This window comes from Toxorhynchites rutilus, chromosome 3, assembly GCF_029784135.1.
Source record: "Toxorhynchites rutilus septentrionalis strain SRP chromosome 3, ASM2978413v1, whole genome shotgun sequence".
NCBI lineage: Eukaryota > Metazoa > Arthropoda > Insecta > Diptera > Culicidae > Toxorhynchites > Toxorhynchites rutilus.
Genome location: NC_073746.1, coordinates 251,986,735 through 252,001,684, shown reverse-complemented (window position 1 = coordinate 252,001,684; position 14,950 = coordinate 251,986,735). Strand labels below are relative to the sequence as shown.

Genomic DNA, 14,950 nt, shown 5'->3' with positions numbered 1-14,950 from the left:
TATACACAACGGGATTTGTAAGGTTCCGCGAAATTATCTGCGTTGACGGACATTGATACATATGAGGTGGAGCAGCGAGTGGAAAATGGAAGGTGGGAGGATTTTTAAATCTGTGACGTCACAGATTTTGTTTATGTATGTTACTTTTCTTATCAATATCAATCTTATCAGCCCAATACATAGGAAAAGTGTTGTTATTAAAAGTAACAGTAAGCAAATGAAATGAACGAACTAGTTTTTTTCCTAAATCAATGCAAGCGTTCAAAATCATAAGAGCCCGACATTTTAACAGAAATTGAAATTTCAGTATTTTTGAAGTGTTCCAAACTTAATTTTAATTCAATTTTACTTCTCGTTACGTCGACCAAAAACGTAAACGAACAAAATCAGAGTCGCACAATCTTTTGTTCCTTTTACGGATAAACATTTGAAAGTGCATGGTAAAAAAAGGTTGCAATTTTTTTTTTCATGTAAAATCAACTTGAAAAATAAGTTTAATTGACTCCGTATGACTTAGATTGAGACGAAAAGTTCCCCGTGGGCCTTAGTTTTAGACGACTGAAGTTTTCAGCAACCTAATTGTGAAAAAAGTAATTCCAATTGCTGACAAAAGTCAAACTTCCATGAAGTTGCTCTAGAATCCAAATATAGTAAACATTACAATACTATTTCTGAAATCAAAGAAAAATTAAACATTTTATAACATTTTATGATATGTTCTGTTATTTTTTGTTCAGAATTCGAAAAATATTATTTGGAAATCTCTAATTAGCTTCTGTACATCCTCCTCCAACGTTATTCGTTGACACATTCGATTTTGTACCATTTGAGTAACTGACTGGTATACCTGGTATGTGAACTTCCTATCTTCCTGGCCACTAACACAATCAAAGTTCAACACAACTAAAACCCGTGAATCTTCCCACCTTCTATTCTTCATCTCGGTGGAGTAGTAGGCAGAGTATATTTGTATTTGTAAACAAAATATGGTGGTTTTTTTATCCCTTTTGTTTATTTTTTAGGCTCATTAGCATTTTAGCTGTAACAGAGCCGAATTTCAATCGTGTACAAATCACATGTTTATCATATCTATAATGAGAATTGACGGAGACAGACTGTTCGTTGGGTTTTTGTCTGTGCTTGTGTCTCGGCTTTTGTTTTAATTTTGGTTGCATCTTTCATGCCAACATGGGGTAAGTCGTTGAGCAGTTCGGAATATTTTTCTGAAACATCAGCCTGAAAGGGTTGCCAGGAAGAGATAGAGACGTCGGTTAATCGTTCGATTAATTCAAGTAATCGAATATCTAAAATTATAATCGAGTAATTTTGTATCGAATAATTTAAAATCAAAATATGAATACATCGAATAATTGTCACTGTAATCGCGATTAATAAAAGAAGGCATTTTTCTCATGGTTAATGTATTTTTAGGTTAAGAATTAGACTATATAATTTCATCCAAAAATTTTTGCATCCAATTATTGAACATCGACAACCTGATAGGCCACGCGACCAGAATGATAACATAATACGTGATTCTTACAAGAAAAAAATATTCGCTCGATTAATCGAATATTGAAAGACAATTATTTGAATGAATCGAATATTGAAAAATGCCCCAACGATTAATCGATAATCGAATAAATGAAAAATTTAGACATCACTAGGAAGAGAATCAAAAAGGTAAAAGTGATACACGAACGGAAAACCTTCTTAAGATCAAACAGATCCACTCACGCCCATTCATGCGATCGAAGAAATGCTGAATTTTGTATTGTTTGATCGACCTTTCGATGACGCATAGCAGAACGTGATTTGAAGGCTATTTTGCTAGGAAGCGACCGATGATCAACAATGATAACAAAAAATGGACTACTCTTCGAAAAGAATCATATCAAAGTCGCTGGAGTTCTAGAAGCGTGTCTTTAGATCGGATGAGTCAAAGTTCGAGTTGTTCAATAATAAACGGCGACTAAGAGTTTGGAGATAGAGCGATAATGGACTCAAGGATAGACATCTCTTACCAACCATGAAACACGAAAGTGGAAATATTATGATTTGGGACTGTATCTCATGATTTGGTGTGGGAGCTTTGGCCAAAATTAGTATGACCGACATTCTATGCGAAAACTTTGAAGAGCCTATGGGACTGGAAGATAATTTCGTCTTCTAGTAGGATAACGATACAAAAGAAATTGACTAATATACAAGCATTCTTTCGATCCGCATTAAGCTCATGGAATGGCCACCCTGTATATATAGACTGAAAAAAAAAATAATAAAATCACTAGCATCCGATATTTCTAGAAGGACACTTATGATGCATTTGGTTACTTGGAGAGGACACTGAACCGATTTCGCCTCATTTCACTGAGCAGAACCTGCGATCCAAAATTTGAAGAATTCAAGCAGCGTTTCATGCTAATCTAGCCCACGGGTCTGTGATGCTATAAGAAGATGAGCAATGCATGAATTAACACAAAGGAACTTGATTATCCCAATTCCTATCGGCGAATCACTCATAGGACTCAAAGAACCTGGTCCATTTCTAGAGAAAATCATCACAGGCGATAGGCAATTTAGCAAAAATTAATGAAGTAAGCGCGGTGAATCACCACGAACAAATTCAAAGTCTGGATTGACGCCAAACATGAGGCTGTGTGTCTGGTAGGGTTGTGAGGAAATCGTCTTCTTGGATGGCACGTTCCCAGTGGAACTTTTGCCTTCTCAACGTAGGTATTACTAGCGTCATTTTTATTAGTAGTACTTAGTTGAGATTCCTATGCCGGATAATACGCCTTAAATGTATTAAATGTGAATTTCTTTGACGAAAAATTCCCCGATCAGAACGGGAATCGAACCCGAACCCCCGGCATGATGATGTGGGACACTAACCATTCGGCCACGGGAGCACGAGGAGCTACAATAAATTACATTTAATTCGACATCTAGCTAATTCGACAGACCTGTGATTCAACACGTTTAATTGGACATCTTTTAGAGATTGGATATTATTGTAAAAATCGAGATGGGGATCCAAATTCTGGACCAAATTGAAAGTCGCCATCAGATGCGACACTGTACCCCTGTCATCACGAATGTCCAATTACAGGTCAAAATCGCCTGCATTGCGACACTGAGTGGTGTCTCGCCATGTGGAATTAAATGTAACTTACTGTACCACATGTCATAACGATCAATTCAGAGCTCTACTGTACACAGCACGGAAAAGGAAGAAAAAGTTGATGGCTCTGGACTTAGGGGCACGGACGGAACCTTAACATAGGACTGTGATTGTGTGTAGTAATTGCATTTGAATTGATATTTTTGAGTTTTGAGTTTTTTCATTGTTCAAAATGTGTATTTTTTTCTCTATTGATACATCAAATGGAAGCCCTGAAAAAACCGTTTCCTGTGTGAATGTATATCCTTGAAAGGGTTTAGATGAGATAATGTGGTAGAATCCTGAGCCACATTCTGTTCCAAAATGTACCGCTAGAGTCATCTGTTTATTCAATTATGCAGAAGAAGGCAAGGGGTTACCATTTATCATTTTTGGACACAAGTATAAATAGTTAAGATCTACATAAATATAAACCAAAGTAAAATAAATCTATTATTTCAGAAATATATTATAGATAAAAATAGCATTTTCTCCTTCGTTGCCACGTTGCCGGAACATTGTTAGCAGAGGGTTGTAGCAACTTCACAGCCAAGTGCTATGTATCAAGTATCCTACGGACATGAGTGCTCTCTTAAGAAGTTCGTGTAGCTGCTGCAGTGAACTTATCTCATTGGGTGCTAAGTTCTGCTTATGTATAGGATGGGCAAGTGCATTCGAGGAAGCGAAGCGGGCTTCTGAGGAAGACATATATGTGGAACATAATATTAAGATCGCGACTACCCAAGCTAGCATAATCTGATAGCGTGTATATACCCTTTCGAACTTCTAAATCAGCAGCCAATTAAATTAATTAATTGCATTTTTTACATAACCATACAACATGCTCGATATTATCATGTTTTCAAAAACGCCCAATTAAAGGATCAAATGTCCAATTATTCGTGTCGCATTACAAATCTGTCCAATTAACTAGATGTCCAATTAGAGGCAAATCACTGTACACTCATTTCTTAATTTAAAATGTTCAAAATGCCATGACTTCACGTCTGGCATCCCCCATGTATACACACCCAAGATGCTGAACGATAGGTGTTTCGTTCTTGACACTTTCAGGACATGACATGAGACGAGTAGCGAGACGTAACTTTCAGAATTATTTACTTTTTGTTTGGGTGTGTGGTTATGGTTTCATATAAACTCGCTGAGGAAAAAAACTGAAGGAAAAATAAGCAAATATATATTCGTGAAGAAGAGTGCACACCCTCCTTTTGATTTAGCCAATTACGTGTAACGGCCCTTTCCGGATCTTCTGGATCTGGTAATCTTCTTCCCGGTATATGTACAGCATTCTCCTCCTCCCTGAGCGAAGTCAGTGGAGCCACAATCAGCGTTATTTCTCGTCACCATCGCCATAAGCTGACAGTACTCTTTTCCCCGCCGATGGGAGCCAAACAGAAGTACATTTTGCTTGGAAAAAAAGGTATTGATTGCGCAGCTAGAAGCGAAAAGATATACTGAAAACATTCTCTGCACTGTTATGATTCGACAGTAAAGCGCGAGTAGCTTATTTTCCCACGAATGCATTTGTCACCAAAAGATACGATTTGTTTTGTAAACAAATTTGTTTTTTCACGAGCAATGGCCGAACAGCAATTTTGACATTGCGGTCCACCTATAGTACACGCCTTGTACACACCCAAGACGGGTCTATGGTACTAGGTGAGGCCGTTTCGTCACTAAGTTGGTTAGGGGAGCGGTATATGAAAACAGTACGGAAGAAAGTAGAAGGGGAATTATTTGCTTGTAGCGTGAAAGAGACAGACTGATCACGAGCGAGCTTTGGCAATAGCGTATTGTGTTTTGTTTACAAACAAAACACAGTAGACTTCCAAGATGGCTGAAGAGTGGTTTTAGCAAGTTGGCCCACCTTAGTATATACTTCTAGGCGCCTTGGTACACACCTTTCGATCGTCTGTTGTTTTCGACCTAATATCTTTCGATGTGATTTAGGAGTCCAATTGTCTGTATAGTCGACTGTCAAAAGAATAGAGTATTATTTTTCGATAATCATAAACTTTCTCTCCCGTAAAGATCATCACAAAAACGTAAATTTGTTAGAAAAATCTTCTAATACTGGAGTGGGAAAAACGTTCATGATCCACCGTACATAGTAAGAAGTGCAAATGATAGGAAAAATGCTTCGATAGTGATTCAAGACTGCTAAACATATTATCGCGAGAATCAAGGTTCCATCCATTTTGGGAGACAGAGCAACCATTGAATTAGACCAGCTGATGTTAAAAAGTCAATATGTCTAAAACGATAAAACATCCCGCAGCCGGAACTCGCCCTAGCTGCTATATTCCTTCCCGGTTGGAGGATAGGCGTACGAAGGCACGTATTCTTCGCCAGGAGCGACGGAGAAAGCCTGACAAACCGGATGATTTTGTGACATACGAAGATAGTGATAGCGAGGAGGAAACTCCGGCGCAGCAGCATCAAGTCCTCAGCACTTCGTTCAATTTTGTAGACTATGTACGCAGCAGAGAGTCTGATTTGAACGAGCAAAGAAGCGTAGATCCATCTTATGCAAGCCGGCACATACTGACGCACGATATGTTCAAGGAGACTCCAATTTCATTGGGGAACATCAATAAGGTTTTCTGTTCCCAATGGCTCAGTAATCGACAAGTATGTGGGACGTTTTATATATGTTTATGTATGTTTTATCATGTATGTTTTATCATGTATGTTTTATCATTCTTAGGTAGTATTCGGAACAAAATGTAACAAGTTAATGGTGTACGATGTGAATACCCGCAAGGTGGACGCAATCCCTACGTTGCCGAATAGTCGCGGTGTTAGCCCGGATACCCAGTCTGGTATTCACGCGTGCCAGCTTAACCCGAGCCATAGCTTGCTGGCAACTGGGGCGCGACACTCGGCCGATATTGCTATATATCGACTTCCGACCCTAGATCCACTATGTATAGGAGAGAATGCTCACCGAGACTGGGTTTTTGATATGTGTTGGCTGGATGATCACTTTCTCGTATCGGGTTCACGCGATACCAAGCTTGCTTTGTGGAGAATCAACGAAGAAACGATGGAATTTCCGGTAGCTAAAGAAGGTGAAGAACAGGAAGCGGTTCCGTCATATGCCCACGTTAATCCCATCGCCGTGAAGGAGTGTCGTGGTGCGCAAAAAATACGTGCGATCTGCTTCAACAGAGAGTACCGGGAACTGGCCCTACTCTCACTCAATGGGTACATGCATCTGTTTAACGCGGAGACGTTTGCACAGAAATTGTCCCGAAAATTGCCAAATTGCCAGGAAAATGTGTGCATCGCTTGTCAGCCGGAAGGACTTTATGCTGTCGGTTGTCGATCCTACACGTTACTGTTGGATCCCAGAACCTTACAGGTATACTTTTGGTCAAAAGATTTTGGTTAGCTTCCTGTGGAATTGTGATATTTTCGGTTCATGCCAACTATAACTTTCAAAATTCAAGTTAGATAATTCACAGTAATAGAGCATTTTGAACTCTCTTTACATTCAGGCCGTGAAAAAAATCGCTTCTCGCTATAGCGGCTGCGGTATTCGATCAGCAAGCTTCCAGGGTAATATATTGACTATCGGCACTGGACTCGGCATGTTAATGTTTTACGACATCCGTGCTGGAAAGTATCTCGAATCGCAAACCAGCGCATCGCGAACGGTTGTATTGAAGGCCAGTCGAGGCTATGTAGTGAGTATGCTGCCTGACAACGGACTGTTTGAAAAATACTTACATTTTCTCCACGTTTTGCCAAGGCACAATTTCCCGAGGAAGAGATGGACAACTTTCAGCAGATTAAGTACGTTCCAGCTATTTACACGCACTGTTACGACAGCAGTGGCACCAGACTGTTCACAGCGGGAGGACCCCTTCCAGCGACACTCATAGGTAACTATGCGGGAATTTGGCAATAAGCGAAGTAAACACTATTAGAAAATAGCAGCAGAACCTTGTAGGACAATGGTATAATGTAATTTATTTTATTAACACTTACATCAGGAAAGCCCAACCAACGTTAACGAACAATCTGCGTGGGTTTAATTGACAAAAATATGGGTCTCATAGTTAGTGACGTAGTTTTAATAATTATTCAGTGAACGCGGTTATACTTAAATTAGGTTCATTGACACTACGTTTAGAATAGAATGATAGAATGGATCAATTTCTATTAAATTTCAGTGAAAAAATACCAGGAAGTAAAAATTGGCGGCACCAATCACAAATTATCTTTGGAAAGTTTTACTTGAGTGCATGATTAATAGTTTTTGCTTTATTAACGAATTTCGGTCTATATTTTTGTCAATTGAACATAACTGAGCAAGCTAGCAGATTCCATTTCACAATACTTTAAAAGCCTTACCATGGTTGATTTTATTACAAATGGATAACGAGAATCCAATATGCGAACAAGTAAGAAACTTTAGAAATGTAATACTGAAAAAAAGAAAAAACCGAAAAAATCATGAACAAAGACTATCCACTCATTTTAAAATCTAGCAACGATAAGGTGAGAAATTAGAGAAAAAAAATGAAAGGTCAAATGGTTGAATTTAGACACTCCCCTGGAACTAAATAAAAATGGATGGCATGATTTTAGTTAATTGAACGGTTTTACTTTACGTGGAAGGAACAACAAATGGAACAATCCTTCGTTCTTCAGTGTTTCAAATTATTATTTTATTTTGACTACTGAAATGTAGGTTGGATCTTTTTTTTCTGCAAAAAGAATGTGAAGAAAGGGCGTAATTCCAATATGCTAGGGTATAGCAAATAATTGTGGATGAAAACATTTTTGAAAAGAAAATATGAAAACCATAACGATTCAAGATTGCTTGCAAAACATTCCGTATATCTGTAGACGTAGTGATATATCACTTACAACGTTAATTGACTCTTCTCGCATTGGATGCAAACACGTTCATTCTCTTGCACAACCTAGCAGATGGACAGGGGGAATTTAAGTAGCATAGATCCATTTAACCCCTTCCCGTATTATTTAATACGTCACACATCAAGCGATTTCACTACTCTGCTGAGCGTTCTAGCGCTCTTCTTCTTCTTCTTTTTGGCTTTAAGAGGGTTTAAACTTTTCAGTTCATTCGCCTCTAGTTCTAGCGCTCTATGTTATGCAAGTTCACCACGAGTGAGAATCGATGTTGTACGAGGAAGGGTGAATTGCTCACAATCTACCAACATACATGCACATAAACTGTGCACTCACCTTGAAGGATACTGGATACTGTTGGAATCTCATTTTAGAATTTCCTCTTTACGGCTGCCTTCTGCTCCGCGATATCATCCTCTCTCGTGGTTCGGATTCTATTCCCGTTCTGGTTGGGGGATTTTTCGTCAAAGATAGTTCTCCCGACTTGCACTGAAGTCGTGCGTATTTAAGAGTTTGCCACTCCGGAATACATTCATGGCGTGGTATTCGACATAGAAATCTCAACAAAGTACTCAGGTAAATGATATTGGTTTGTCCGATTTTGGGTGTTTTCAATCAACTAATTTGGGTTTGTTGAAAAGCGCCAAGTCTCTAGTTGATAATAATAGTATAAGGCAGGGATTCTCAAAGTGGTCGATATCAACCCCTTGGGGTCGATATTAGCGAAAACTGATTTTGGGGATCGACGAGGTCTGAAAAACGACCCCTATTATACCTATTAATTAGAATTCTTATTTGAAACATTCAAGATATTTTAGTACAAAGTATGATTATTGTAGTTTTCAAAAACTGCGTGCACAGGTTCGTACAAGACGAAAAATTTGGCAAATAAAAAAGCGCGAACAAGTTATGACAAAACAAAGAAACCGTTTGAAAATGAACGAAGATTTGAGGCTTCAACTCACCAATATTGAACCGGATTCAGACATACACTGAAGTCGCTCTTTACGCGGGGAAGCGTGCCGCGTAAAAAAATCGTTAATTCAAAAAAAAAAAATCAAAATCCGCGTGAAAATCTAACAGTGAATTATTAGTTTAAAATACAGCTAACGATCAACGATCAACTGATTTTTTTTTTGCATGCTACAATCATGATATCTGTTTATCCTTTTAATTCTCAGCTATTAAGGGGCTGTCCACATACCACGTGGACAACTTTAGGGGGAGTAGGGGGTATCAAAATGTCCACGCTTGTCCACGGAGAGGGGGGAGAGGGTATAGACATGTCCACGTGGACACGAAGAATAAATATTTTTTCAAATATAATATTCGAATAGGATACATTCTAAATTAAACAAAAACTGTTCCGTATTCAAGAACTTTAAGACTCCGCCCAACCTGAGTTTCCCGTTATTATCAATAAACTGATTGAGTGTTTTTCATCAAAAATATCAAATATATAGAATTTTCTATAGCTTTTATTCTATCTTGAGAACAGTTAGTCTTAGAACAAAAATGTCTATATAGTTTTCCCAGAAAGTAATAAAAACTGAACGATACAGGTACGATTCATTGATTTAATAGTTTTTTCGCATCTTTTCATTGCAAATTCGATCGGTTATCACCAACCTTATTGTATTGCTAAGATTGCCACCTTATTGTAGCCAGCATAGAAAATCATGAGCATAGAAATCATAACCTAAAATTAAAAATGAAGTGCTCCGGGCGATCCTCAAGCAGTGATTTTAATTGCAAATCGCCAAGAAAGCTTCCGGATGGGTATCCATACATCGCTTGCCAAAGGAAACTATCCAACGTAATCAAATGTTGAACATATATGACTCAAAACAGAAAACAATACGTGAGCCCCCTGAGCGCGAGCCCTGTTTATACTGCCTACCCTCAATTTGTATTGGTTGGGATAGGGTTGCCAGAGTCCCGGTTATCACCAAGATAAAAATGGCTGGAACAAGGACACCCATATTTCTACTTGTTTATTATTCCACCCAACAGATTTCATTTGCTATATTGCGATGAGTAAAACAAACGCCGGTCAGAAACGCATTGAATAGGATAGGTCGAAAAAACAGACGCTGTGAAAATGGCGAGAACCGGATTTCCCTTTCGAAAGTACGGAATTCCGTATTCAACACTGCGCGAGAAAGTCTTGGGAAAGTATTCCCGACCACGTTCTGAAAAAGCAACCGTTCTCGATGCCACAGAAGGACGAACAGTTGAATGGCTGTTAACCAAAGCAAAAGCTGGATTCCTCGTGGACACAAAGAGATTACTGTTAAGCATAGCACATTAAGTGAGAAAATCAACTCGTTCTACTCCATTTAAAAACGGGATACCGGCTCGTAATGGACCAGTGGGTTCATTAAACGGCATCCAGGAATATTGAAACGGGTGCCAAGGGTATTGTCAAAGCATCGTGCAGCTATTTCCAAGCAACAAATCAGGAGCTGGTTTCACGAAATCCATGAGTATTTCGAAGAAGCGCTGGCCAATGCGTTGAAATTTTCGGAACAGATGTTCAATTTGGATGAAACAGTAGTACGTACAATACCTACAAAGAAACTGGTTAGCTGGTTCCGGGCGAAAAAAAATCGTCCAGGGAAAGGTAGTTAACGCCGATAGAGAATCTAACAAATCCAGGATGCCAAAAGAAATCAAACAGAGCTTGACCGAAAGCTGGGCTGCAGCAAGAGCGGGATCGGGTCGGATGTCCCGGATTGTTCCTGTTTCTCAAGAATGTTTTTTACCCTTGGCTTGTCCAACAGGAAATATCGTTCCCTATTACTTTCTTTCAAAATTGACATAAGTCACATGTCTTTTATGAGACGATGCTGCTATGTACGGAGAAAAAACATAATCCTGGTTTATCTTCCACAAAATTCCACTCAATTTATTTAGCTGCTGGACGTCAGCTTTTTCGCAACACTCAAAAGCTGTTAATAGAATAACGAACCTACAATCGACATTGATCAACGGTTTCCGGCAATGTGGATTGTATACGTTAGATCCTGGTGCTGTTTATTATTCAGGTCTTATTGGAAAATCCAGTAAAGCATCTTCATCACAAGCTGTGTTGCCAATACATAAACGACATATTACTACTGTAATTCATTCGATTATTGATCTCGACTCATTTAAATTGTTTACAACATAAAACATTATCAAATCTACTATTTAAAACGATTCATTATTATAACAATTTGATTATTGGAATTAGAAACACTAATTAACGGAATTAGGAAAATGACGTTTTTGCGGGTTAGAATTAGGACCAAAAGGTGCAAAATATTTTCCATTATTATTGGTGGTTTGAATACAGCAACGCTCTCATCCGTATGTTTATCAGTAGTGGAACAAATACCAAGCAAGTAGCACATTTAAGAACATTATATAAGCTTAAGCAGAGTAAACAAACGTTGAATATTGCCTTAGCTTAGCGGTATATGGGTACTTCACGGTACGTGTAAAATAATTTTTTTGTATTACTTCTCTCGAAAAGTTACATTTTTTCTAAGTATTGAAATTTCGTCAATTCGTAGGATTTATTATTCACATTTGTGTAAAATGATCCATGCACCACTAGCCGTCATAATTTCCTATGAAAGAGATCCCCTTATCTCTCCACGCTAATTATCTTTTGTTTACACCTAGTACCGTTATCTATTATCCATAGAAATTGTGTATTAATTCATGATCAAATTCACTAGACATTAAAATTCGTACAAAAAACAGTGTAACTCATGCATGTGGTTGGATAAAATATTTAGTTTGTTTCCTTGACATACAACCGCAAAGAGCTAATGAATGGCAGAATGGTCGATAAGGATTTGAAAAATAATAAAATGTTTTCAATTCAAAAATTCTGAAAACTCTCCGAACTATGGCGATAAATGTTTTGTATTGCGCTACCGACTAAAGGTGAATCGGAAATCCAGAGTGGAGATGAATCGGCATTTGCCGTGATCCATCATATTCCGGAGTAGGCAGAGATCTGCACTCAACAAAAAAAAAAAGACGTGGCATCGAAAATTTTGAGTGGGTTTTGGAACGCTGTAACTCTGTTATAAAACGATGCATTTATCATTTCACAACTACCCATCGATTTGCTGTGCGATCGTTTTGTCATGAAATATTTGTAATCCAAAACGAAAGAATAATTTTTCATTCAATCGAGAACATCTCTATGAGAATGATCCTACTGGAATGTCATATAAATCGAATGGAAGCGAATGAATCAGGTTAATTGGATTATTACTAACGAAAATGTTACTGGTTTTCCAGATGGAATAAATACACTTCGGAAATAAAGCTGTGAACCTAAATTAACATTATTGTATATATGTGTTCTGTTGATATCAACACATTTTATTGCAAGTGTTGAAAAAATCCTGAACTAAAATTTTATTTGAAAATGACTTTAAATCCATTTATTTTTATTCGATTGGCGTTTGCAATCACAATTAGTAAAGCTAAAGATCAATCTTTGAAGTTGTGTAGTTTATATTCAGATGCGGATTGTTCCTCACCTGGTCAACTGTACATTACGAATTTCCGTGTTGGCAAACTAGATAGTCTGCATATCTTCGCTGATAATGTAAAAACAAAAAACAATATTGTTTACTCACAAGTATTTCAAATTAAATGAAACATGTGCTTTGTTATGCTACTCATTTCTCTGCCGTACAACAACAATGAGCCACAGCAAAGCTGGTACAGCAGGGTGCAGCTAGTAAAATTTGAAATAAAATAAACTTAAATGGAATTTAGGCTCCATTCAGTTATTTCCTTAATTATTTTAATTAAAAAAGGAAAAATATCCACGTGGTCAAAGAGGGGTAGAGGTATGAAAATATCCACGGAGGGGGAGTGGGAGTCTAAAATCGTGCTTTTTCTGTACAAATACAAACTTATTTCGCGAAAAGTCATATCACCGCGTAAATTCGAAATCCGCGTGAATAAAAAACTCGTAAATTCCGAAATCCGTGTCAAAATAACCGCGTGAATTCCTAAAACCGTGTAAAAAGCGATGTACAGCCACTCCATGCCAAACCGATATAATGGTTCTCCGATTTTCGTGAAAAGCGGTAATAATGTTCTTCATCGCAAAACATTAGACCCGTATTTTTTTTTTCATGAGGGTGCCCATTTCCATTTTAGCTTGGTTCGAAATACCAATGTTTTTCATATTTTTCCAAAAAATTCTTTTTGAAAAAAATAACTTTTGAACAACTGAACCGATTTAGATGATCGACATATCAAATTAAAGCCAATCAGATAGTCTTTTCTGAAAAAATATTACATCTGCAGAAAATTTGGATTTTGCTTTGGTAATTATTTATTGTATTTGTTTTTTATAGCTCTGATGGCTTCGGACTAGAGGGTGCTAAATATTTTTATACTTTTTCTTGAAAGCTGAGGTTTTTTTGCATAACATATCCAAAAATCAGAGATAAGATTTATTTCGTTTTAGAGCAATGGTTTTTCAAAGTTAACCGATGGTACCAAAAATAATTTTTCCCCTTTTTTCCAAAAATGATCTCACTCAAAAATTCATAACTTTTTAACTACTAAACCGAAAGAAATATGGTGACAGTCAAAAGGAATAAATTTTTATTAAATACACGTCTGCACAATTCTGAGGTCGAACATGGAAAAAGTACTACATTCCTATATTTTAATTCCACATCATAGAAGGACAATAGACAATTGTTGAAAGTTGTATCTGTGTGATGTTCTGCGCTGGATTAGGTTGCAACGATTTGACAACGTCTTTACACCGCACGTAAGGTCGGTATGCAACATCGCCGCCACCTTGAAAACATTGTTTTCAATTATATTACATCCTGAACTGAACCATCATCAACGAGAACTCTCTGGAAGTGTGTTCGTTGGCATCGCCGCTTGCTCATATTCCGTCGATCCCTGATTGTCCTTGGTTTCTTCCATCGGCAGCAAACAAATTTTTGTAATTGGTCGCACGATCACTCCTCGTCCGGTGCGCAATGAAACAACGCGTACTAACTTGTCCTTTCCAGGATGAACAGCAATTATTCGAGCTAGTGGCCATTTAACTGGCATTTGAAACTCATCCATCAGTACAACTAGTCTTCCTGGTTGGATATCCGTATTGGGGTGACAGGTTTTCGTATCCCGTTGAAGCTCCTGAAGATACTCTTTCTTCCAATGATGCCAGAACTGTTGATAGATTCCCTGGATTTGTTGATAACGTTCAACGAGGCGATTTAGTGGTGTTCTATGCAAGTCTTGTTCCGGAAGCGATTGCAAAGAATCACCGATCAAGAAGTGCGCAGGAGTTAACGCGGTGATGTCATTTGGGTCCTCGCTCAGTGGTACTAAGGGCCGCGAATTCATGCTGGATTCGATTTGTGTCAGCACAGTGGTGAGGTCTTCGAAGGACAGCTTGGAATTGCCGAGTTGACGGTATAGTTGACACTTTGCCACTTTCACCGCTGACTCCCACAGTCCCCCGAAATGTGGGGCTTTCGGTGGACTGAAATGCCAAGTGATTTGCTCGCTGACATGGTTCGTTGTGATCTGATGAATCTTCTCTTCATCCTGCAGCATTCGGTATAAGTCTTCGAGCTCGTTACAAGCGCCTTGAAAATTTTTACCGTTGTCGGAATACAGGTCGGTCGGCCGTCCGCGACGGGCTATGAACCGACGAAGTGTGGCCAGAAAAGCTGACGTTGATAGGTCACTGACCAATTCAATGTGCACTGCCTTGGTACAGAAACATATAAAAATGCATATATACGCTTTCGGCGAGGCAGCTCGCTTATGGATGGGCTTCAAGTAAACCGGTCCAGCATAATCCATCCCAGTGACGGCAAATGGTCGGGCGGG

General features: G+C 38.4%; 1 protein-coding gene across 5 annotated transcripts in view; it reads left to right on the top strand.

The window, feature by feature from the left end:
* Window positions 1-5,150: 5,150 nt before the first annotated feature.
* The window catches only part of LOC129776152 (DDB1- and CUL4-associated factor 12 homolog), a 33,190-nt gene continuing 23,390 nt past the window's right edge, over window positions 5,151-14,950 (top strand). For 4 of the 5 annotated variants that reach the window (XR_008743062.1, XM_055781605.1, XM_055781606.1 and 1 more), the window contains exons 1-4: window positions 5,151-5,815; window positions 5,892-6,548; window positions 6,685-6,873; window positions 6,939-7,071. Coding sequence is in view for 4 of the 5 variants with exons in the window: in XM_055781605.1 (XP_055637580.1) it covers window positions 5,435-5,815; window positions 5,892-6,548; window positions 6,685-6,873; window positions 6,939-7,071 (1,360 nt within the window). In the remaining variant the exon portion in view is untranslated. Of the gene's footprint in view, window positions 5,816-5,891; window positions 6,549-6,684; window positions 6,874-6,938; window positions 8,021-14,950 lie in introns of those variants that run through there. The other variant, XM_055781604.1, reaches the window with a different exon arrangement.